The 24,780-nt window shown below is 38.3% G+C and overlaps 3 protein-coding genes across 15 annotated transcripts; 1 reads left to right on the forward strand and 2 right to left on the reverse strand.

Moving 5' to 3' along the window:
- Positions 1–122: 122 nt before the first annotated feature.
- On the forward strand, positions 123–2,567 carry LOC143901787 (uncharacterized). Its single transcript, XM_077414348.1, has 2 exons — positions 123–354; positions 788–2,567. The coding sequence occupies exons 1-2, from the start codon at positions 253–255 to the stop codon at positions 1,670–1,672; spliced, it is 987 nt and encodes a 328-aa protein (XP_077270474.1). The 5' UTR covers positions 123–252; the 3' UTR covers positions 1,673–2,567.
- Positions 1,930–9,447, reverse strand: Sms (spermine synthase). Of its 4 annotated transcripts, none has more exons than XM_077414346.1 (8): positions 9,012–9,447; positions 8,296–8,584; positions 6,977–7,085; positions 4,956–5,078; positions 4,739–4,893; positions 4,570–4,659; positions 4,248–4,439; positions 1,930–4,055 (listed from the first exon to the last, which is right to left on the reverse strand). In XM_077414346.1, exons 2-8 carry the CDS (start codon positions 8,575–8,577, stop codon positions 3,909–3,911), a joined length of 1,098 nt encoding a protein of 365 aa, XP_077270472.1. In that variant the 5' UTR covers positions 8,578–8,584; positions 9,012–9,447; the 3' UTR covers positions 1,930–3,908. The 4 variants fall into 4 exon arrangements, with proteins under 4 accessions (XP_077270472.1, XP_077270470.1, XP_077270469.1 ...); XM_077414344.1 differs by having other exon boundaries at positions 6,977–7,088; positions 9,012–9,444; XM_077414343.1 differs by lacking the exon at positions 6,977–7,085 and adding an exon at positions 5,736–5,847 and having other exon boundaries at positions 9,012–9,434.
- A 152-nt stretch (positions 9,448–9,599) lies between these two features.
- On the reverse strand, positions 9,600–24,239 carry Aldh-iii (Aldehyde dehydrogenase type III). 10 transcript variants are annotated; one of them, XM_077414331.1, is made up of 13 exons: positions 23,860–24,239; positions 21,682–21,772; positions 15,190–15,230; positions 14,839–14,982; positions 14,612–14,707; positions 14,267–14,488; positions 13,636–13,799; positions 13,284–13,514; positions 12,974–13,174; positions 11,615–11,730; positions 10,742–10,877; positions 10,460–10,613; positions 9,600–10,035 (listed from the first exon to the last, which is right to left on the reverse strand). In XM_077414331.1, exons 1-13 carry the CDS (start codon positions 23,884–23,886, stop codon positions 9,937–9,939), a joined length of 1,722 nt encoding a protein of 573 aa, XP_077270457.1. In that variant the 5' UTR covers positions 23,887–24,239; the 3' UTR covers positions 9,600–9,936. The 10 variants fall into 10 exon arrangements, 9 of the variants coding, with proteins under 9 accessions (XP_077270457.1, XP_077270458.1, XP_077270455.1 ...); XM_077414332.1 differs by lacking the exon at positions 23,860–24,239 and adding an exon at positions 22,322–22,456 and having other exon boundaries at positions 9,600–9,942; XM_077414329.1 differs by lacking the exon at positions 23,860–24,239 and adding an exon at positions 22,322–22,456 and having other exon boundaries at positions 9,600–9,966.
- Between the last annotated feature and the right edge of the window lie 541 nt (positions 24,240–24,780).

The following is a 24,780-nucleotide window of genomic DNA, read 5'->3' on the forward strand; positions in this document are numbered from 1 at the left end:
ATACCCGATTCCGTGTGCGGCCAGTGCGGCGGAAGCCGCGCGCCGCGCGGCGAGACCAGCGGCGACCGCGCGGGCGGCGACATCTGTCGGTAAAAACGCTGCGCGCCGACGGGCCGACGCGTCAGTGCCGCTCGATCGGTAAAGCAGTTCGCGACTTGGTGCCTTGGTGCTTGGTGCATCGCAATGATCGCAACGGAGCGTCGGCCGTTCGGCTCCTCGCGTTTACGTTGTTGAACCCGCGTGGCCGCCAACATGACGGGCAAGCAGTGTCAGCCGGATGACAGCGAGGACAATCAGTCGCGGATAAAGCTGATAGCGGACAAACGCAGGCTCTTGGAGGACGAGTCCGCCCAGGTACATACGTACGGACATCCTCGATTTATCTTCCTCTGCGCGATTCCGCTGGATTCTTGCAGCCCCTTCCGTTTTCGACTCCCGGTTACTTTTCGCGAAGAAAAATAAACGTAACTTCGCGACGAGAACTGTCACTGTGCGTGGTATTTTAAGTGGCGGTGGAACGCCAATTTGAAATCTTTATTCGTAGACGCAAAATGGGAACCGTGTATCCGTGGATATTTTTAAAAAATCTTTAAAGATGCTATATGTATGCCGCAAATAAAATCATGTCGCTCGTAAATGGAAAGCGCGTGACAAATAATTTTTCATTGACGAGTTGATATTGTTGATAATATGTAGAATCTTTCGAGATAAAATGCGAATAATATTTTTGCACGGGGTGAAAATACTGCTATGGGCTAAATTGTAAAAGAGAACCGCGCGTTTACAGGTGGAGGCAGAAATCAGGAGCTGTTTCGATGACCTAACGAAACTGCTGCGATCCAGGGAGAAGCAGCTGCTGCGTCAAGCCGAGGCCATCCACGGACAGCGACTCTCGCTGATAGAAACTTCATTGGATTTTCTACCGTCGTCGGTCGTAGTCCTGAACGACAGGAGCAAGCTAGAGGAACAAATACGCCAGTTTGGTAATATCGAGACACACGGATCCAACGGTATTACGGTAAAGGATGTGGAGCCGTATAAAGTTGCGGATTATCAAGACGCCAATAAGGACCATGTTAGTTTCGACAAATCTATCGCTAAAAAATCAGACCGAAAAGCCAGAGATCGTCCGAGCCTGCCGCGTTGCGAGGATTTGATATCCGATTACAGGACCGTGCGTATTTCAAGCTTGCCTTCCACGTTCCTCGCCGATAATCGGTTGAGAGACTCGCGGAGCGTAAAGGCCGATGCGTCGAAGATCGTCAAAGACACCCTATCCATATCGGGATGCTCGCCGCTTTTGATCGTGAAACGCAAACTCGGCCTGACACACGTATCCTTGGACGGGCTACGCGCTTTCGACGAAACGTATTCGCGGAACGCGCGGTCCTTCGGGATGTCTCGTAAAACTACGGAAACCTGCGAGCTAGATGCGTTGACGCACAAATCGATTGAGACTGCGTTGCGAGAATTTGACGAGAAAGTCTTGGATCGGGACGATTCTGAATCACGTGGACGCCCGAAGGAACGCGAGAGAAGCTACGAGCATCCGATACAGGTGCAACAATGGTTGCGGCAGATACTCGCGGAGACCGAGATAGAGCCTGCGATTCACGAAATCGGACAGTTTTCAGAGATATCCAAGGCAAAGCTCTGCGACAACGAGCTGTAATCCTATTCGCCGATCGAATTAGACATCCTTGCGTTGTGTTTCACGTGGGGCCAAAGTTTCCAAAATCATGGAAAGCAAACTGAAAAGGCTGATCTACCTTAGAACTGCATGCCCCGATACTTTTAATTTATACAAATCTCTTGCAAAATAAATTGGAAGGACGTTCTTACATCGTAGTTTTTCCGTGATCGTATAGAGGAACGTGAGAAAAGATACCAAATTTGAATGACAAAGAATGAAGGAAAAGAAGAGAGAGAGAGAGAGTAAAAGATTTATTGTGTACATCGATAAACTTTAGTACCTCTGCCACAGATGCTTAATGCGTAGTCCTCGTTCGTACAACGAATGCTTCGCCGTTCTTGATACAACGGACAAATTGGTTAGAGCCCTCTCGAAAAATGTTGTGCTTAAAAATCCGAATTATATACGTGATAAGACTGTTTTCATTCTACTAAAAATATCGCGTATTTATTTATCGCGTATGTTTTTAATTTACATAGAGAGTGCTACGCTTGTTGGTCAATGAATCTTGACAGCAAATAAATGCGTAATCTTATCGCGACAGTTTCTTGAAGTGATACCTTTTTTATAAATAAAACTCGTGATTGTACGATATTTTTGTAAATGATTAATCAAGTTAATTCATTACTATATATCGTAATTCCAGCTCTTTCTCTCCACTTACGTGACTAAATTGTGCGTATAATTGTAGATTCCGGTAATCAATTAATTTATTAGATGCTCAGTATTTTTCAAGATATGATTAAGAATCCATCAACTATTAGCATTAAACAGAAGCAATCTAGGATTATTATTTATTTTACATTTTACTATTGCTTAACGCTGTTAAACAGATAATATTGTGTTGAAACATGCTTTTATATTTAATACTGTATAAGAAAATAATATCCTCAATAAATTATTTCTTGTAAAATTGCACCAAGAGAGTTAGGAGAAACTCCTATAATTAATAAAATATTCGTCGTTATTTCAATTAATTCATACTTGCTCGAGTATTATTTCCTATTAGTTTCATTTCTTTAACCCTAAACTGTATAAATCTGACATGTGCTCTTTAATATTATTATAGTGAGAAAATTTACAGTAATTTTACAAAATTATCGAATTCTGCGACTAAAAGTTTATTTCGAATCAAATTCTAACCTTTTTTTATTGTGCTGTACGCGTATCGTTACAATTACGAATTTATTATACCGATATGTATGCATTAAGATGTTTTATACTGTTTAGGGTTAATTAAATGCATGTATATATATATATATGTTTATTTGTATTTTATCAATTCAAATCAGAGGAAAACGCTTGTTAAAAAAATAATTTATCCCGATATAATTTTATCGTTCTTATATCGAGCTTTTATAAAATACAGAATATATTTATATTTATATGTATGCGATATATATCATATCGACATATACGTATCAATATACAAGTTATCGCGGATAAACAAACTGACCGCGATAAAACTATCTAATAAGAAAAGGAAAAAAGCAAAAAGGTGATAATACGCATCTATCATTGCTGTTAATCCTTTTACTCTAATCGGGAAAAAAAAATTACTTGCAAAACAATTTAAATTTTAAAAACTTAATAATTATATAGATTAATAAAGGATTAACAACAAAAATTGATCTTTGTATTATCAGCAATTAAATATAAAAAAAAGAAAGAACTCTTACGGTACTAATTTTTTTGCTGTGTTTTCACGTTGGAAAAATCAGCATCGGTATTTGAGTTTTTCATCAATCTTTAAAGTGAAAGTTAAAATGCGATATCCTTGAAATTTATTAGCGTTAAAATTATTAGGAAAATGTATTTCGACAAGAGGTAATGCAAATTAAATCCAATTTGAACTTTGCTTCCTCTAGATGATAAAAGAGATAAACCAAATTGAAGTAAGGTTTTATCTCTTATAAAAAGATATATGTATATATATTCTTTTTTCTGCTATCGTCTATTATTTCTTGGATTTATCTTTCAACGCAATCGTTACGCATAACAAAATTCTCGAGGAAATCTCGAGAGAAAACAGTAATTAATGTTATGAAATGAACTAATTTAATAATAGTTTGATTCATCTCACTCAGGAACTAATTTCATTAATTAATAAAGCTAGAACTAGGAAGTAGAGCTTGGGTCATAAGACAGGCAGCAGACTGTGAGGATACCGGTTTGCCGTGGTCTTCCAGGTTCTACCCGAATATTCTTTGCTCCATCATTTCAGTGAGACTTGATAGAAGATCCAATCTTCGAAAAAAGATGGGACAAAAGCGCGATCTTTCGTGAACGTGACCGGTACGCACAATTGAGATAGGACTTCTTCATACATCTTCAAGGATTCTGGACATGACGCGCCATTTCCCTACATACAAAAAAAAAAAACAATATTAAACATTGATAAAATAATCTATGCCACATATTTATGTTAAGGTATCTAAAATTTTATTGTTATAGTTTTATCAATAAAATGTAGAAGTATCGTTTGCGATTAAAATCAAAACTACTTTATTGCACAATAGATGAAATTGAATGTGCTTTGAATAAAGATACTCACGTGCGTCATATATTTTCCGGTAGACTTCAACACCTTCATGGAAGAGTTGAGGATTAGTCTAATAAAATCCCAGGCATCACCATGTGGCGTTGTGCTAATAGGAATGTCCGTCAGATCGCCGAAGACGTAATCGAATTGTCGTCCTTCTTCGATCATATGGGCTAACGCTTTCACACAATCGCCGACAATGATCTACAAAGAGAGAGATTATTATTATTCCTATGAATTTTATCGTTAGTTTATAAGAATCTAGATGTTTAGATTCGAATGTTCGGTTCTTATTAGAATTTAAGCGCCTGCAAATTTATAAGACGAAGCTTACTTCATAATTATCGCCCTTTCTCTTGTCTAGGCAGTCGCCACATATGCTCCGCATATGCTGGCTACAGGCTTTCATGACGATGTCATCAATCTGCAAAAAAAATATATATAAACAGATAGTACATATAATTCCGTTCATATAATTCACGCGTGAAATTTGATTCACATACTTCTAGCATCGTAATAAACTTTGGTTTTTCCTTCAATAATTCCCATAATAGGCCGCCATCGCCACCACCGAGTATCACTATCTCCTTGCCAGCGTAATTTTCTTTGCCTCGTTGCATCAGCGTTTCCGTGTATATAAGATCTGCCTCGGACATGTCTGCAGATGAATTTCTAGTAAGTTGTAAATAATATACGAAGTTATAACATAATACAACTTACTTTGGAGTTCGTCGAGTACCAGCAGATTGCCTAGCGATTTGGAGTGCACAATTTGTACCTTCTGATACGGTGATCTAGCCTCGAACACGAGCTTGTCGATGTCATATTCCAGCAGTCGCTCGTCTTGAATAAGAATAATGTTTATTGGCAACACTTGTCGCCATCTTGCAATAATGTTAATTCAAAAAAAAGCATGCTTATATACATTTAAAAAAACATTACGAAGAGTAGAAAACAAGGTATCGCAAGGCAAAGCTGATAACACGCATGGGAACGTTAGCATCACAACCAGATGAAAGAATGATGTGAGGAAGTTGGTAAAAGAATAACTATTAAAATTGGACGACGCTTTGTCATGCAAGAACAGAACAAATAATGTCCTCGGGGATTAACGCGCGGAGGAGAGACGTTCCAGACTGAAACGATCGCAGGTGCATATTACTAACGAGTAAGATGTATCTAGAATTGTAGAAATCGTCTTAAGCTTTAACTGTGAACATCACATTTTAAATCGATTATACAGATTCGTAGCTCTCAATGAGTTTCCACACATCTTCACATATTTCAGAAATAACTTTAGAACGGTCTTCGTAATATATATTTTTCGTAAGAGATAAAGCTTCTTTCGTAAAGAGACGTGAGGACATTTAATACTAATATTTACGAGTCGATGTACAATATTAATTTTCCAATTGATCGAGTCCCTTAAGTACAAAAGCAATTCCGTTGTAAGAGCGGCCGTTAACTGGTCCGTAAACATAATTATAAATAAAAACTCACCGGCGGTAGGATAGTATCTCTCAAAGGGTCCACCGCGTTTAATTGGTGTAAGCGTGTGCGACCGTGTAGCGGTTGCTGCTGTCTGCAACGCCGTTTCCAATTCTTTGGCCAACTACCATAACCGGCCATCATCATCATCCATCATCATCATCATCATCATCATCATCATTATCATCATCGTCATCGTCATCATCATGATTTTCATTCATCATCATCATCATCATTATCATCATCAAGCCGAACCAATGAGAATTGAACAGAACAAAGACACTATCTTGTAAAACGGAATCGCTACACTCCTTGTTGTTAAGGAAGCTAAAAAAAGGTGTTAAGATCTGGCAAGCCATGATATATGGCAGGGCTTATCTTTGTCCAACAAAATGGTACGTAACAAGCGTAAAAAACGGATCGTGATAAAGGTAGCTGTGTCTGTGTTTGATCGCATTATCGTATTATTATAGCCGTACGACTAAAAGTGACGATCCGGAAATTTACAACTCTAAGAATCTAATAAACCTCCGATTCAATTATTATTCAAAAATAATAATGCATTAAAAAAGAGAGAACGAGAGAAATAAGTTATTATAAAAATAATATTTTAAGCTTCGTAATTATACATATATGCCGTAAAGATATTACGCACGTTTCAACTGTATCTGGCAAAATTTCAATTTTTAGCTAGTGCCGTGTACTTTTACCGTATAGGTATCTTAATAGAATATTAATTTATAGCGTATAAGAGAGGAAGAAAAATATAATAGAATTCAACGATAATGATTTATAAGGCAAGCCACATTTACATCTCTGATTGCATTTCGATAGTGAATCCGTTCTTAGATCTCGTAGCAAAATACGCCCTATGCATTGCAGCAGTTGCCCAAGAACTTTTATTCGTACGACCGAAAAAAGGCAAGAGAACAATTATATACAAGTAAATATACATATATTTAAATATTATGTATTTGAATATGAACGATCGAAACTTTTTTTTTTATGAGCGAATTGAGTGCTGGGTAGAAAAATTTGGGCTGAACGTAACAGTGCTGGGAGCAAAATTAAGTCAGCATTCCTGGCAAGCGGCCTATATCCTAAATATCTATTAGTAAACAGTCAATAGCGATATTGTAATTCTCTATGCCAAATATTTCACGAAATAAATCTACAAGTATGTAAAATATGTAGTTGTGTTAGGAGAAGTGAACGAGGAACAAAATCTAATTGAGGGAAAGCATTTTTTCTACCTGATAGTGTCAGATAGAGGTCATATATGGTTCCTCGTGTTACTGGCGGTAAACGCTTGCTGCGCTGGCTGTTCAAAGCCATGGCAACATCAGCTTCCAAGTATCGCCACTGCTACAACGTTCTGTCAGTTATGTCATAATTCCTACTTGCGTTGTAAAAAAAAAAATTCTACATACAGGATGTTAAAACAAATGGTTCGGGACTGATAGTACTCGGTGGCGCTCAGAAACCGAGCAAAGAACACTCAATCAGCAAAAATTGAGAAAAAAAAGGGACTTTCCTGACGTCGCATACATTTTCTCCTTCCCAGATATAACAAAATTATCTTATCACGTTAAAATAAGATAAGATAATCCTTTCTCCGTGGTAATTGCGTAGCAACGTTTATTTTACAAACTCGAATATATACATTCTAAGTCGCTTGCAAATCAATGCAAAAACTTGTTATGGAGATGTAATTAGCCTCAACATTAAGACAGTGCGTTGTTCTTTCATTTACATATAAGTGCTTTCATTTACATAAGTGATTACAGCTGATATTTCTGTCTAAAAATAATGAAAATTAAATCTGTGGTTGTAGATTATCTTTTCGTTTTCTTTCATCATTTGTTATATAAGAGAAAAACCAGAGATAAGAGATATGATAATCGAATAAATGATTTTATTTGCTCAATCTTGGAGAGAAGTTCTTTTGAACAACATATAGAAGCCAGATATTAAATTAGCTGGGTATAATTTCGCAGAATTCGTAACTACGCAACAAAGAGTTCTTAAGGATATCAATCATCGCATGCATTACTGTATCTGAATATAAAACTCAGCGAAATTATACTGGCATCAATCCTTGATAGAGACAAGTCGCGCTTGTATTACTAAAATAGAAAATTGCTTTCAACTCGGATAAGATCAATTTCTCGAACCATATAGATCAAGTATTTTTTACTCAGTTTAATGAGCCCGATTAAGTCTCGAATCCTTTTCTTCAACAACCTGCATTTTACTCTGCTTCACGTTTCACTTTAAATTTTATCACGCAAAGATCGATACGTTAATCGTAATTGAGTTTTGTCAGATTCGTTGCAATTCTTCAACGAAAAAAAACCCACGTGTTCGCAACTTTTTCTTTCTCTCTGAGAACTGAACGTGTTCCTACGTGATTAGTTTATCTTATTTTTTATTTTAAGAAACTCCGATGAAGTGATTATAAAACCCTGCCTAGAAGGTAAGTGGTGTTTCTCAAAAGCACTAGCGTTCGTTCTTCAACAGATATTTTTCTAACGTTTACAGCAAATTGTTTATCAAGTTCGCGCATACATACCTCGAAAGTTAAGAGCGCCTCTTGGTCGTCCTGCTTGTAATACTCGATGTTTAACGTAATCAGACCCTCTGTGTACCCTCTGACAGTGATCAGACTGCCCCTGGGTCCGGTATACAAAACGAGCAAACTGCCGTCGATGTTCGACTCTGTCAGTGGCTTGAGACCGGTGAAATGTTCCGCCAGTACGTTCGCGATCGCCGATTTCAGGCCCGATCGCTTCTCCATATCGGCAATTACGCTACTGGAGACCGTGAAGTCCAGGAGTACGGTATGGGCTACCATTGCTTCTCTGCAATGTACGCACACAGATATAGGATATGAAAGTCAATCCGGACAGAGAGAGAGAGAGAGAGAGAGAGAGAGAGAGAGACGGCAATTTGCCTCGTATACTTGTTAAAGGCCTTGTCACGCAGGAAAACTCAAAACGTGCGAATATCTTTTCCCTTCCCCTTTTCTTTTCAATTATATATTTCACGTTATACAAGAGTAGTCGAGCCGCGAGCGCATGCAGAAGCTAAAGGCTGAACGACAGCGTGACGACGGCATGAAATGTCCTTAAATGTCGCTTCGGGATAATACATTACATAATTAAATCCCGTGGAAAAACAAGGTACGTTGCCGGTGCTCGCGCTATACGTGACTTGACACACCGCGCGGCTGTCGATAAATCAACGGATGATTCATTAGCCGCCGGTCATTCGCTTGTTTATACTCACGTAATTGTGCGATAACGTTTATTGCTCGGTCTGTTCGGGCGTACGCCAGTGTGTTGCTCCCTGCAGACGTGAAGGAATGACGTGTGCACACACTGGCACCTGGCAGAGCACAAGAATTTATGCGCAGGTTATCGGATATCGGATGCGCGCGGGGCGATAGGAATTATCATCTGGAGGACCTCTCGCCGTCTCGCGTCTCGCGTCTCGCCTCTCGCGCCGCCTCTGTGACGATTGCGTTCGATTGCTGGTGCGAACTGCGATGTATCGCGAGATATCGCGGCGTCGCGATACCTCGAGACCTCCGGCCGATTCAAACGCACGGATCCAGAAAGCGCGCGCGCATATATATCTCGAGATACATTATTATAAATGTATTACGTCATAATTATTATATAACATCGAACACCAATTTAACCGTCGCATGCGACAGTAAAGTTCTTGAATTGTGTTGTATATTAATAAAAAGAAAAAAAGAAAAAAAAACTGTTCAATTCCCGTTTTCGGACAATTGAAAGCACTTGGCGTTGCGCAGAGATGCGGACGAAATAGAAAAAAATTTAGAATTATATAAGAAAAAACGCAGAGTAGTGTGTGCAAACAAAAGATTTAATTAACAGATTTATTTCAAGACTTACTGGAGCTTATCCCAATAAAAATGTTTATTTTTTAGCATAATATATAATATTCTCTCCCATATGCTTCACGAGCATAAGTAAAGCTCGAACATATTTCATACATATGTGCGATAAAACGTCTACTTATTTAATAGGGTATAAACAATATATATATAAAACCAAAAACATTGTACAAAAATTTTTACAATCTCCAATGAGTTATAAGGTGAGTAAAGAATGTAGCAATTAATTGTGTAAATTGACAAAATGCATTTATAGATGCATTTGAAGGTGCTGCGTGGTCGGCTGCGTTACAACTGCTTTTCCGAGTAATTAAATTCCTGCAACAATATACGCATTTGTTCTTTTTTTTCCCCTCTCACCTCGTATGAGTACCCGATGGAATTGTCCTGTTACGATCGATAAAAAGTATGAAAAGTAACACACACAATATATATGAAACAACATGAGACATTGTTTTCCGAGCATCTACCGTCAACACTCAAATACCATCCACAAAGGTCAGATAACAAAAGAGGCAATCATAACTGCACACGGTACACCACACAGTTTCTCTTTACCTTAATTATGAAAATGCAAATCAATATTGGATAATTATATTTAAGCTCTCTGAGAGCTCAGACTTCACAAATTATGACCATTTTTCTTCTTTCACCTTCCTTCCTATGTCATCCTTTTCCCACAACTATGCTACTATTTATGCAAATATATTTTATTCAAAACGTTTACAATGATTACAAACTCTATTTAGCCCACTTACATTTATGCATAACATGAGGATGAATCATGTACGGTTTAATATCGTTTTTGTACCTTCATTGCAGCTGTAAATCCAACTGTGGCGAGTACCCCGAGACCGAACATAAGTATATATGGTAAATACTTTATAATAGGCAAACTAGGTCTTCTTTCGAGTAAACGTCTAAGTATCTTCAAATTTGCGTCGGAATAGGGTGGAAAACGGGATCTGAAAAACATATTTTCTGCTTGGTATTGAAAGACTACTATTAACTCTAATATAGCAAAATATTCTATATATAATTTACATTGACTAGATTATACAATTATCTGATTATATAAAAGATTCATACTTACTTGGACAAAATTTCCGCAATTTTATTGTAATTCCGAATCAAACAACCTTTCTTATGTGTGAATGTGTCGAACGTGAATTTTCCATGGTAGGCTCCCATACCAGAATATCCTACTCCTCCAAAGGGTAAAGTCTCAACTAAAGAAATAATATACAATAATAATGGATGAAATAATGTAACAAAGAGGAGAAAAAAATAATTTGATATTCATTCTTGTTATGTGAACATATTCTTATCATTTTTGTTTTTGTTAGAATCTCTCATTATTTGTCTTAATCAATTTATGTTAATAGATTTAAGATTATAAATAAAGCAATAATTTCACATATATATATATATGTGAAATTAGAATTACTAATTAAATTGAAAAGAATTTAGTGAGAGATAAGTCAAAATAAAAATAAAGAATATCTTGAATAAATGTTGAGAATGCAATAGTTTTTAAATAAGTCATTAAAAGTGACCGTTTACAAGCTCCCATTTCCACAACTTTAAAAATATAACAGTAGTTTGTAGCACGTTATGTAGCGGTATATTTATAGCATGTATTACATCCTCAACATTCGTTTATAAGTTAGTTTTTTATACCATTATACCACTTGTTAAAATTTTAGAATTAATGGAGAACATAGATAGTGCAAGAAAAGTATGATACAATTAAGCAATAGAATAAAAATAAAAAGCTCGTATTACAGAATATACTCATTAGTTCATTACATTGCAATTCAATTTTAAAGAAATTTAATACATATTATACATCTAATACTCTGGAAACAACGTAACGTAATGCTGTTTGAAAAAAAAGCTAGCTAGGACAAACGTATAAATAATTTATAAAAAAAACTTTTTATAACATTATTGTAAGAAAAACTACCTGCTGCATGTAATATCACGTCATTAGCAAGAACGTTGCCACTAGACGTATTATTAATAATCAAAGATAGAGTTTCCTTGTCCTGGCTGAATATATACAACGCTAATGGCTTCTCCCTGTTAAATAATTAATGTAAGAACGTCATTTCTCTTTGCGAAATGTGTATTTGTATGCGTGAGTATATGTGTATGCACGCGCTCGTGTATGAGTATGTGCACGCGCACGTGTATATGAGTATGCGTACGCGAATAACTCTGATACTTTATAATCGCACATCATTACGTTTGTATAACATTAATAATACGTATAGTTTCTCTTTTTAATGTCAATTTCATGTTAGTACTTATTTTTTGAATATTTATAATTTTATAATATAATATATATATTACTTAATATATATTATAGCAATAACCCCCCCACCACCATTTTCAGATGCATTCTATTATTTGAACAGTATATACAGTTTGATAATGCAAAGTTTCCACACTTGCAACCTCACACATAAGTAAAAAAAGTATAAGATTTATATATACAGACAGTAGAAAAATTCATTTTATACCAAGAAAGAAAGATATAGCGTAAATTCTCTTTCAGCAGTCATCACACCTGAACCAGAAAAAGGGAACGAACATGCTTGTTTCGATCAGAGAATATATCCTTAATCCTAATCAAGAAATGCATTCCTGCTCCCTCTCATAACCGCAGTTTGCGAAATCAATTCGTACAACTACCAACCGCATCTGCACTTTCTTCCGATAGACAAGCCGAGCTATTTTGTCAATTTCGGCAGAACCAAAAACGATAAACGTAAACCAAAAGTAAAATATTGTAAAAAAGATTTGTCGTGGGACTTGTCGGTCTCCATGGCAAAGGTTTTTCCTTTCACCGAAATTCTCAAAGAATAAATAAACAGGCCCAATATAGATAATACTTCCGTCACCTAGAATCCGGACTCACCGGTATATTGCAATAACGTGTCGTTGACGCACACGGCTCCGCTGCTGACTTGGTCTATAATTAGATCTTGTACTCTCTTGCTCGTAGAAAATACGTACAGTACAAGTGGGCTTTCACTACATACGAAAAACTAATTACTTCATGCCGTTCCCTCGCGCAACAGTGAAATCGTGAAATGTATGAATGTATGAGAAAATATAAGAATATCTATCCCCGGCAATTATATTTACGTGGGAATAAAATCTTCTGTTCGGGATTATGAAAGATTTCAGATTATAAAAGCTCGGATAATTAAAATATTCTAGCTACAGATAAAAACATGCGCGATATTTCAGAAGAGGATATTTGGATTATTCGTTTCTCATAATCCCTTGCTCGTAATATCGAAGTCAAATAACGTACCGACTGTTGATAAAGTTAATTGCTTCGTAAGCATTATTAACGTTTATTATAGGTAATATCGGCCCAAATATCTCTTCCTGCATGATGGAATCCGTTGATTTGACGTCAGTAAGTATTGTAGGCGCAATAAACTTTTCCGCAGGATTTACGTCGCCACCGATAGCAATCTTGGTTTTATCGTTTATATAATTGACAAGTCGCCTAAGCATAGGAGAAATAATTATTACTCAACTTATCGAGTCGTCTTTAAACTTGTAATCATTATTCGCCTTAAAAATAATTACATTAAGTATTTGCGTGTAAAACTTACTGATAATGTTTGTCTGTAATAATGCGCGCCAAGTCAGGATTTTCCCGTGGATTGTCACCGTACCATTCCTGTAAAATCTTTTTAGCTTCCTCGATAAATTTACTCTGTACCTCCGGTGTGCATAACATATAATCGGGCGCGATACACGTTTGACCAACGTTGACGCATTTACCCCACAAAATGCGTTTCGCTGCCATTGCCATATCCACTGTGTTATCTATGTACACGGGGCTGCAAATCGTTGTTATTCAGTGCAATTCCGTTCGAAAGATAAGTTTTTGGAGAAATATAATTTAAATTGCATTTTGCACGTATCTAGATTTTTTTTTTTTTTTTTTAATTCGTTTAATACCTCTTTCCACCCAACTCTAATGTAACGGGTGTGAGAAACTCATTAGCAGCTTTCCGTACAAGTTTTCCAATTGTAGAGGATCCGGTATAAAAAATATAATCAAAACGCTGCTTGAGTAGCTCTGTCGTTTCTGATACTCCTCCCATTATTACACGGCAACAATCCTGTTCACAAGAAACATCAAGTCATAATTCCTTTTTAATAAGCAAGACGTTTGACATATGGAGTTAATTTATTTCAATATGGATATATTGAAATATTGTTGCAATAAAAATCATGGTTTTTTTAAACTAATGTGTTAAGAGATGAATAATAGAAAGAGAGAAAAAAAACAAAGTTGCCTCTTCATTATACAAGACGCAGTTTTTGTGCGTCATCGTTATGCAACAAAGTGTCTTGTAACAGAGTTCAATTCAAGCCATTCGATTTCAATTTAATTTCATGGTCTACCTTCTTCAGTTAAAAAGAAAAGTAATGATTTATAACAGAATACCTCATAGAAGGCAGGATATCTCAAAATTCGCAAATGAAAAAAATTGCTACAGTGGGAAAATTCTCACTGTTTGCAAAATATAAGGATTTAAAATTAAAATATAAAGAATTTTAAAAGCAAATCAAGTCTCTCACGTACCGTATCTAAATATTTCGGAATGGTCTCGTACAAATATTTCGCTGTAGCCGTTGCAATCTCGGAAGGTTTCACAATCACGCAGTTTCCAGCTGCGATCGCGCCCATCATAGGTAGTAAATTCAGCTGAACAGGATAATTCCACGCACCCATAACTAATACAACTCCATAAGGATCTTTTCGGATTTCCACCGCGTCGAAAAAGTTCGCCAGTCCCTTGGGCGGCTGCAAAATATCGCAATCTTAAAAGTTCACACTCCAGAGCCTATTAAAGCTGTCCGATGAACGGAAATAAATGAAGAGGGATCTACTTTTATATAACATATATAAAAACTGCATCAAGATTACCTTCTCTGTTGCCGACCATTCTTTAATATTCATGAGCATGTATTTAATCTCTTGAATTGTATAATCAACTTCCAATACGAACGTTTCGAACTTGCACTAAAATATAATCGACATTATTAAAAATAATAATAAAAAGAATATATTATTAAAAATAATAATACGATATTTTGGGCTAATATACACTAACGAAGCGATTGTTTTTAACATACGTAATCGTTAAATCATACCCTGTGCAGATCTGACGCCAGGGCTGCTACTATTTCCGACGAGTTTTCCGTCAGCATACGCATAAGCTGTTTTATTTGCTTGATCCTCCATTCTAGCGGCCTTGTCTTTCCGCTGTTAAACGCGTCTCGCGACTGCTGAACTAACTGTAATAATTTTTATACAGACGAGTCGTTAGTCCTCAAAAAAATTATACATTTTTTTCTTACGCAACACGAGAAAGAAGACACTCCGATTGATATTTAATTAAAAAATATAAATGATAGTTTTTCAAACGTAATTGCAAAATTTCGTTGGGGTCCCTGAGACCCCAGGGTGGTTTTCGATTAATAAACGGTTTATTATTTGCTTACCTCAGGATAATTTATAGGCATTTGTTTATCATTTGTTTGCGCTGAAACAAAAGAAAATAATACATCGTTCGATATACGATAAATATTTGACGCCCTTCTATTTCGATCGCTTTTATTACGCAACAGGATATGCAAAGTTAAAAAAAAAACAAAAAAACAAACAACTTAATTTAAATGCTAAAATATTTATGTAAATTAAATTGAATCGTTATTCGTTATACACTCCAACGAGTTAACCCACCTCCAACCTTCACGCTTCTCTTATCGCGAATGTAAGAGATGTGCGACTTTATGAGCTTCACGCGTATGACTAATTTATAGAAAAAACGATAATTGCCAGAGCAATCTCATTTATAACTTTCAGGATCTGTTCAGGGATCTGTTTGTTTAGAGAGCGCGATGAGGTAATAAGCAAACTTCGTGCAAATTGTTAAACTCGATTCCCCAGGGAAAAAAAACAGAAGAACGTAAATCTTAGTCGGGAAACATTTATATTAATTTTGGAACTGGCGTAGGTTTTTCGAATAAAAAGTTAAATCCTAGTTTTAGCTACTGAATATTTTAATATTAATTAATATGTTAATATGTAACGGATATTACATACAGAAATATATTAAAAACTCTCGAAATAAATAAGGAGCAAAGTTACAAGATATGAAAAAATTCATCTTTCCAGATGGGGTCGATAAATAATCCGTCGATGGAATTTTTGCCCAGCAAATGAAAAGAAGAGTAGTGCGATAAGACAAATTTTTGTTTTCAAAGTGCGGAAGATAAGGCGATAAGGGCGGAATAATCTTTTTGCTTCGGGAACTGATCTCTCGTCACGTAAAACCGAAAAATCATCGTACAAAAATGATCGTCCCGAAGTAACGGTTAACGCGAAACGTGTCCGGTTTATTTTTGTATCGCTGATGTATCGCCGCTGGGGGGACACGGCGGACAAGGACACGCCCGATAAGTATATTTAAACGTATTAAACGAGATATGCAAAAGTCTCGTTGACCTCGTTCGAAGAAGAAAAAAAAACAAATACATATATATACATATATATATATATCTGTTTTGGTTTGACGACTCCCAAACTTACATACGCGTGGCTACTTTAATATATATCGATGCAGCTTAAAGGCCATTGCACGCACCAAAGTTTTAGTCATAATCGTAAGGCCGTAAGAAAATAGACCACGCACATTCGATTATTCTCCTCGAGCTCGAGAAACAATCGAGTTACGGCCTTATTCTCAGAACTCAGAACTATGAAATTTACAATTCTCCAGTTTTAAGAAAAATTGGAGAAAGATAAAAAAAAAAGAAGAGCGCGAGTTAACCGAGACCGAAGTTAATCCTCAATGGTAAAAATGAATATCGCACGAAGCAAGGATTTGTTATGTAAATCCGTAAGGATGATAATCGTGTTCGCTCGTTCGCGAAGGGGACGCGCGTGCGGCGCGGCATAAATTAAATATTGCGCAATTAATTCTTCATCGTCTTGTTCAATCGTTTCTTCTGCCGAGTCGAACAATACCGATTGATCGTCGCAGTGATTAGCCGCGATAATTGCGCTCTGTAGCCTTTTAACGCGTGCCCCTTGAAGCGACTTATATAAAAAACTCCGTTTCCCAAGTAGAACAGAAAAGTCAAAGTGACAATAAATTTCGTCAATATGAAATTGACCTTTCTATTCTACTTGGGAAGAGAGTCCAAGCCGCCGCGCCGCTTACGGCCGGTTGTCCCAACTTGTTCGTAAACCAACTAATAACAGTAAACAGTTAAATCATATATGTGTCTTTTGTCTTTCCTTCAAATTAGACGAAGATTACAGACATATGATTTAGTTATTAGTTTACCAACAGGTTGGAACAACCGGCACTTACAAGAGGCACGCGTAAAAGAACACCATATAATTGCCGCGAGCGCGTCGTGACGTCTCGATCGGAGAGAGCCTGCGGATTCGGAGTAAGTATTCGGATGTTTCGCGTCTGTCGACACGGGAGGATGGGAGCGACGGGAGGCGGAAAGGTCGGCTCGAGGCCGATCGCCGATCTTTCGGACAAAGAGAGCGAGAGAGATCGATCGGGAAGAGAGGCCGAGGTCGAGGAACGTTAATTATTGTTTCCGCTCGACGATGAAACGTAAAAGGACGGTCACTCGCGGAAACGGTCGGGGCTTACCCATAGTCGCGAACACTCGTACGTGGACCCTACGGTGGACGTTGGCGGACTAAGGACTAATCGTCAGGTAGTCGTCAAGTCGACAGCAAGGGTAGGGGAGGGGAGAAGAGAACGAAAGTTCTTCTGCGACTTCTCGGTGCGGCGTATCGGCGCGTTACATACCAAGCTCCAGAAATGCGGCGTAAGAGATCAAAGTGTACACGTGTGGTGCGTCTTTGGTTATCTCTCCGTGCTCCGGAAAAAGCAAAGGGGGGGGGAAGCCGGGGAGGGAGAAACGGCGCCGCGCGCCGGCGTCGGAGAGGAAGAGGAGAGCGCGAGCTGCGCGAGAGCGCCGTGGCCGCGGTGGCGGAAAAAAAATACAATATTATAATTACGGACACGCACGCGGATGTTCGTTCGAAGGTTAGCAGGGTGCGATCCACTTGGCGCTTCAAAACTCGTTGGGGGAACGTTTCATCCTTGTTGTTTATCAAATGTTGAACAAGGCTAAAATAATGCTCCGTAACGTTCGAAGCGTCCGCAGTGGATCGCACCCTTGCTACGTTTACGCGAGCGTTACGAATCTGTATAGTAACTTACGATAATTCTTTCGCGTAAACGGGATTTTGTAGCAACTTACGATAATTTACTCCGCGTAAACGAGTGATATATCGTAAGTTACTACAGAAGTAAGGCTCGCGTAAACGCAGTAAGTACCTGTGGCTGATTCCCGAGAGACAATTGGGAATCAACGCGCGCATTATATCATCGATAAATGAACGGCGTCTCGTCCGTGCTCGTCTCGCGTCTGGTCGTGCGGCCGGCTCACCGCCAGAGGGCGCCACTTGTGAATTCTCGCGACTCGCCGGACTCGCGAGCTCCAGGAAATCCGAGTCCGAGCAGCCCGGACGACCCGGCGAAAGTGAAGGGTGAAAAATTGGCGGACTTGCGGGGTGGAACGATTCGAGAAATGGTCAATTTCGCGTTTCCTCGTGGAACGCTCCACAGGTGTTATGCGTCACTTTCTCCCGGAAGTCTAGCTCGCTTTTCGCGATTTCTGATAAGTTTTTTTTTCCTTCCTAGGCGCGCAATGTTAGGAGAGCGCGTTTTACCTTTTTTTTCCGCGATTACTAGCCAGTATTTAATCTATTTTCGATGTTTTTGATTTGTTCTACAGGGAAGTTACGAAAGTTACGCTTTTAAGGAGCTTTTAATAAGGACGACTTGTTATCGTTCGTCCCATTTAGGAATGTAGAAGATATTGGATGTTCAACGGAAGCACATTCGATGTTCAAATAACTGAGCATGAGATCCGTGAAAGTAAAGCGCACTTAGCGGAAGTAATATTTGGAATGTCTCGACATTGTAATGGACTTCTTTTTTTACAAGTAAGTATAAGGAAAGAGTCGTACCACAAAGAAATGTGAGAAAGGAAAAATACGTCTTAAATAAATATGATATTTATATCTATATATACGGTATATATAAATTTGGAACGTCTGTCTAGTGTGTTCTCTATTAATATATTTTAACTCCTAAACCTTTTGACTGATCTCTCTAGACCTTTTGCATAGTTGACCTCTGAAAATATACCAAGAATAACTCTTGAATATTTTATCCCCTCGTTTTCTGATTTCCTCCCCTTGACGCTTTGTGATAATTTAAGTTTATCGCATTATCGTGTATGGGATAAAAAGCCGAACAGCGGGTAGTTTAAGCGAAATTATAGATAAACGTGAAAAGGAGTTAATTATTTTATCGCACGGTCTTTTCCGAATTTGTTTCGACGTTATTTTTGTTTTTTATTTCATACTTAATTTTTCAGTACCTAGTACTACCCAGTCAAATATCTTCGGAGCTATTTCCCTGACGAAAATAATATACGTTTATCGATAGTTTATGAAAAGTTTGCCTGAGTGTTGAGCAGATGTTTCATTTGAGCTTTGAAACATTTATTAAATTGTTTATGAGATATAAATTTAAACATGGAATTGTTTATGAGATACTCACGTAGCACCTTGAAACACCTCGTGAATATTTGCAATATTCTGAAAACGCTACACGACACTTTTCGAACGTCTGTCAAACGTGTAGCCTTGAACATCTCGTAAACAATTCCACGTTTAAATGTATATGTTATAAACAATTTAACACTGCACGGACACCGTGTTTTTCAAGCTCCCGCGGACACCTTGGGACTTTTATGTCCAAAGGGTTTTTGAAAGCGTTTTTGTGTTACGAAAAATCTATAAAGATTTATGTATCATCCTGAAGGTTTCAAAAAAGTGATTTCTGTACTTACATAGGCCGGAACTGTTGCAATTTTTTTTTTTCAAGTGCTGAAACATCGCGAGAAAACTAAAATGCAGAAAATCACTGTGCAATGTTTTAAACTTTTAAAGCTCAAACGACATATCTTACTCAACGCTTAAAAAAACTTGTTATAAATTATCAATAAACATATATTATTTTCGCCAGTGAAATTCGTTTTGTTTGTGAAATTAATGACTAAACTTGATGACGTGCGCAGAGACGTAAATGTCAAAATTTGCAGATTTGTGGTTTAAACATTAGCGCGTTATGGCTGACATTTGGTTATTCCATAATAAATAACAACAATAATACATATTTTTACATGAATTATTATTATTATTATTATTATTACAGGTTGTCAAATAATTACCGAGCAGCCAACAGTTGTAAAGCGCGAATTTTGGATACGAGGCGCGTGCCAATAATAAACGCATTATTTGTAATTCTACGCATAAACCAGTGATAAACAAATTACATGCAATCCTATGTATAAAATTATTACTTTGTTATTACGCGTTATTATGAGAAAAAATTTAAATACTAAAGTATTACCGAATAACCAAGTTACGTGGCGCGAATACTTTTAGTGCGCTTCGAACGTGCCTCGCGGATTTTGTATGCAAATTCATTGTAATGCGTTTAGGGCGTTAATGATTCTACCGCGCGAGATCGCACCGAGCCGCGAAGGGAGGAACGTACCATTGCGATGAGAATTCTGCGTCGATTGCACGTGTATCTTTACGCATTCCACTTTGAATTTATCCATAGATTCGCCCGGGCTTCGCTACGGAAAAAGATCCTTGCTTCCTCGATTACGAGCGCGCGTCAGTCCGGAGGTAACGATCCCCGACGTTACCGGGCAGCTCACCGACCGTGAGAAAAATGGAGCTTTGTATAATAAATTGCGCGCGCGCGCGTGTGTTGCCGATCCGTCGTCGTCGTTACCACGTTCCACGCTCAAAATCGCGAATGCTCGCTCGAGGTTGTCGGGTTCGAGACTGGATCTTTAACTGGACTTGGATCTAAAGCAAGTTCTCGCGACAATGCGAAAGGCGATTCGACGGTGGGGGGATAGCATATGGAATTGAAAAACATTAAGGTATCTTCTGTAGGTCGAGGTGGTCTTTAAACCTTAAAGTGTCCGGCTGTGTCGAAATCACCGAAATCGAATCTGTCGGTCGGATTCTGCGGCAGGTGTAAACAGGACGGAGTTCAGGTCGTGCAAATTAATTCGACTTTTAGAAGCCGCGGCGCAAACATATCCCCAAAACGTGTAATGTTTCGTGGATTATTTCAGCGATCGCGCAATACCGGCGATTAACAATGTCTAATGATATATGAGATTTCCTCGTTAACCCTGAGTAGTAAAAGTAGAGCCCCGCAATTATATTGCCGCCACGAACTCCGTTATGTTCTTCCTCAACGATCTGTCATTTACTTTGTTTATTTTTAGATGATCCTTGATGCAGCAAAGGACACGGCAAAGACAATTTTCTATGCGTCACGACCGACCTGCGGTTAGAGGAGAACTCGATCGAGAAAGAGCTCAATTATTACCAATACCGAATGTCGAGAGCTGCGATGTTCTCACGCACATCAAGTTTGAAAAGGTCAAATAAAATGACGGCTGCCTCTGGTTCGATACCTTCCGTATTTTCTCATCGAAAGTGCGTATGTGAGTTACGTCTACACGGCTACGGTGTTCGTATGCTATATACTTATTGTTAGATACACCGCGGCCACAGCTTGCGTAATAATTTTCAATTCTAGGAACGAACTTTTAATGGAGAGAGATTTGTTAGAAATTTATACAATGATACACTCTTGCCGACTTTCCCAAGGTATTGCTACGTCTTCCTCACAGCGTTACAGCTTCGTTTCGGCCTTTAATTTTGTTACAGTTCTCAGCAGAGAGACGTCTTATAAAAGTGACATATAGTTATGACATTACCTTATTATTTTGCAATTTTTAAGAGCTTCTTCTTTTTATAATTATTAAAATTTCTAATTTAACGGATTTACTCACGTGACTCGGCTAAATCAGCCGTTTGCATTTCGATGCAACAGACATCGGACTCTTTCGCGACGTCCGTCGGAATGTCCAGTATTACTTCAGCCTGGGGAAAAAAAAGTTATAAATATTTCGTAAGTGTAAGAAAATATAGTTGTCAATATGAAATCGGAAGTCCTTGTAACCCGAATGAGAATCGATAAAGCTTATATTAATATTTAACATGCAAATTATGTCGGAGATCAGATTTCATAAAAGATTCATTATCGAAAGTTTATTCTTGGAAAGAACGGGTCGATCAAACGTATCAATTATTTCCCGAAATAATACTGATAATATATAGCTACGTTTACACGCCCAATTCGTTAAGTCATTTGGCGTACATACATTAAGATTCATATAAATTCATATACGCGGCGAGATATATCACTCCAATCCACTTTATATATAAATCTGTTTCATCAATCACAATTTTATATAAATTCTAAGAATTGCAAAACGATTCTGTATGAATTCTAATCGTAATTAAATGTGGTATTGACGTAACGCGACGCGATTAACGCGCCATCCTTTCGATGCCTGGGGTCTACAATTAATCGATGCGTGTTTTCTCAAGGAGAACTCCATTAGAGAATCATTAACACAACGTTATTACTTTTTCTCCGGAGTTAATCTGCAAGGTGCGCATCCGCATGCTCTTCCATTCGCGCCTAACGATATGGAAAGCGGAAAATCGGGGTCTATGAGACTCTTTATCGCAGGTCATTTCACTTCCTCGTCGAGAGCGCGAGTTACGTGTACGGCTTCACATACCGGCCTGGATACACGTGGCTACAACGATGTGTAACGATTATAATTATACGCCGCAAAACGAGCTTTCGATTTCGGAGATAATTCAATATCCATGACGATGCTTTTTAGTATCCGTTCCGTGGAACTTCGTCGTAGCCTCGCGTCGAGATAAAACTTATTTATCGTCATACGTCAGAAATCTCGTGGAAGCGACGGCGTTGGCACCGAACTTTTGCATAAGGCAAAGTTCACGTTTCGTAAAAAGCAAATAATCATATACAACGAGTTACAATATTATTTTTAGCACTGATTTTAATTAAGCTTTTTCACTTCACGCAGAGGTCGGTTAGTTAATATTAAAGATTAAACATATATATATATATATAGGTATCGTGGAATAGTAAACAAGACAATTATCGTTCAGACGCGATAATCATGATTTCCGTGAAATAATTTCAGAGTGCATAGTCCTAGAGCATAACGAAATAAAAATAAAGAGTGATTCACAGAGCGCGCAAACTGAAGCGTGATGTTTCTCCAAAAACCTTTTTAGAAGAAAACCCTTTTAGAAATGTAGAAGAATCGTATCGGTCGTCGAAATACAGCAAAATCGTCTTGTATCGTCAGTCATGTCACTCACGATTTTATCTCATTTTTTTTCATAATTCATGGTATTCTCTATCTGTATTTCTTACAACATCTTAGTTTTTCTGGCCTTGGCAACTGTCCGTTTGTGGATATATCTAAATTTCTATTAAAACTATAGGAACCTCGTTAAATTCGATAAGTTAATACGCACTCAATATAATTATTATTATTAATAAAATTGTAGCCATCATTGTAGCTGGAAACCGCGCGACCTGGAAACTGACTGTGACGTCAATACTTATACATGGCAAAATCACCTTTCAGCGATGAGTTGCCGAAATATCTTTTTATAAACAACCGTTTATACGAATTGCACAATACAAATCCATTCCCTCTTCTAGGCACATTATTTTGCTTCGGTATATTAATCACGCGCCGATTCGAGGACGATGGCCCGAACGTGACACCGGAAATCGAGTCTCCACCAGCTTCGAGCTATTCGAGTTCCAAGTCCGACGATAAAAATAATGCTGATACCGTATCGACGATGTGGATGAATGTTATTAGGTTTTCGGGACAGGTTTGCGGCCGAGAAAGTATCGGTATCCGCTAAAACGTCGACGAGGGAACCGGTCGAAAAGATTTGTTACTCCTCAATCGGCACGCACTCACCACACGCCAGCCGTGATTTCCTCGATATTTCGCTCGTTGATCCTCATCGCGTGTTAACAAAGCGGTGTACTCGCGTAACGAGCAAAAACACGAACGTTACGTCGGCGTCGTACTCTGGTGATGATCACGCAAAAAACTCACCATGTTCGATGATTCCGAGTGAGGCATTCTCGACTCGAGTCCAGGCACTTATCTCCGCGGATACGGTTCGCGCTCGAAGAAACTACGTCTCCGTCTGCATAAAAGCGGCGGATACACGTTGCAGTTACGACCGGTTTTACGGACGGACACCCAAGGGACTAAGCAACGTTGTGAATCCCTCCAATTTTCCACGGCACATTCTAGGAATAATGTAGGCGGACGAGATTCGTCGACCCGGATCGGGTCGCCTTTAACTTCCAAAATTCCAGGCTGCTCCGTATAAGCACCGCGCGGCAACGTCGGAAACGCAGAAGGAGATGTAGATCGCGAGATGTGTCAGCCGGCGCACTGGTTTGCGCGAGTAAAATACAAACGGCGCGCAATGCGATTACTAAATGTCTCTCTTTTTTTCCGAAGCCTCGACTCCGGGATCTATTGTTCGCGTCATGAATAATTGATGGCGACCCCAAACGATCTCGCATCGTATATACGAGCTACGTTCGCTTCCGCGGCGAGCATTTTTATTTATGCGAGACCGTTTCTCGAACCAATCCTAGGCGGCCTTAAGCGACTTTCGAGTAAACATCATTAACTCTTGAAGGAGAAAGAAAAACTGCTCGTCAAGCAATCTGTGAGTCTACACTTTACTCATTTTTTAGTTTTCTTTGGAACCTCCGAAGGACTCGGCGGCCGTGAGCCTTTGCAAATCTATTCTTATCGAGGATATTGATCGAGAACGTTAACTATAACTGCAAACATTACACATCAGTGGATGTATAGAGGCCAAAGCACTTCCACCTTCGGGGATATGAGAAAAAGAAAACAAAAATAATTTGTTTTCCGATTCTTCTCGTATATATATGTATATTCGCCGTTGTGCTTTCCGGTATTTTTTTTTAGCATTGATTGCGAACGGAAACG

This window comes from Temnothorax americanus, unplaced genomic scaffold (genome assembly GCF_048541705.1).
Source record: "Temnothorax americanus isolate GAGA-0224 unplaced genomic scaffold, ASM4854170v1 Scaffold36, whole genome shotgun sequence".
NCBI classification, from domain to species: Eukaryota; Metazoa; Arthropoda; class Insecta; order Hymenoptera; family Formicidae; genus Temnothorax; species Temnothorax americanus.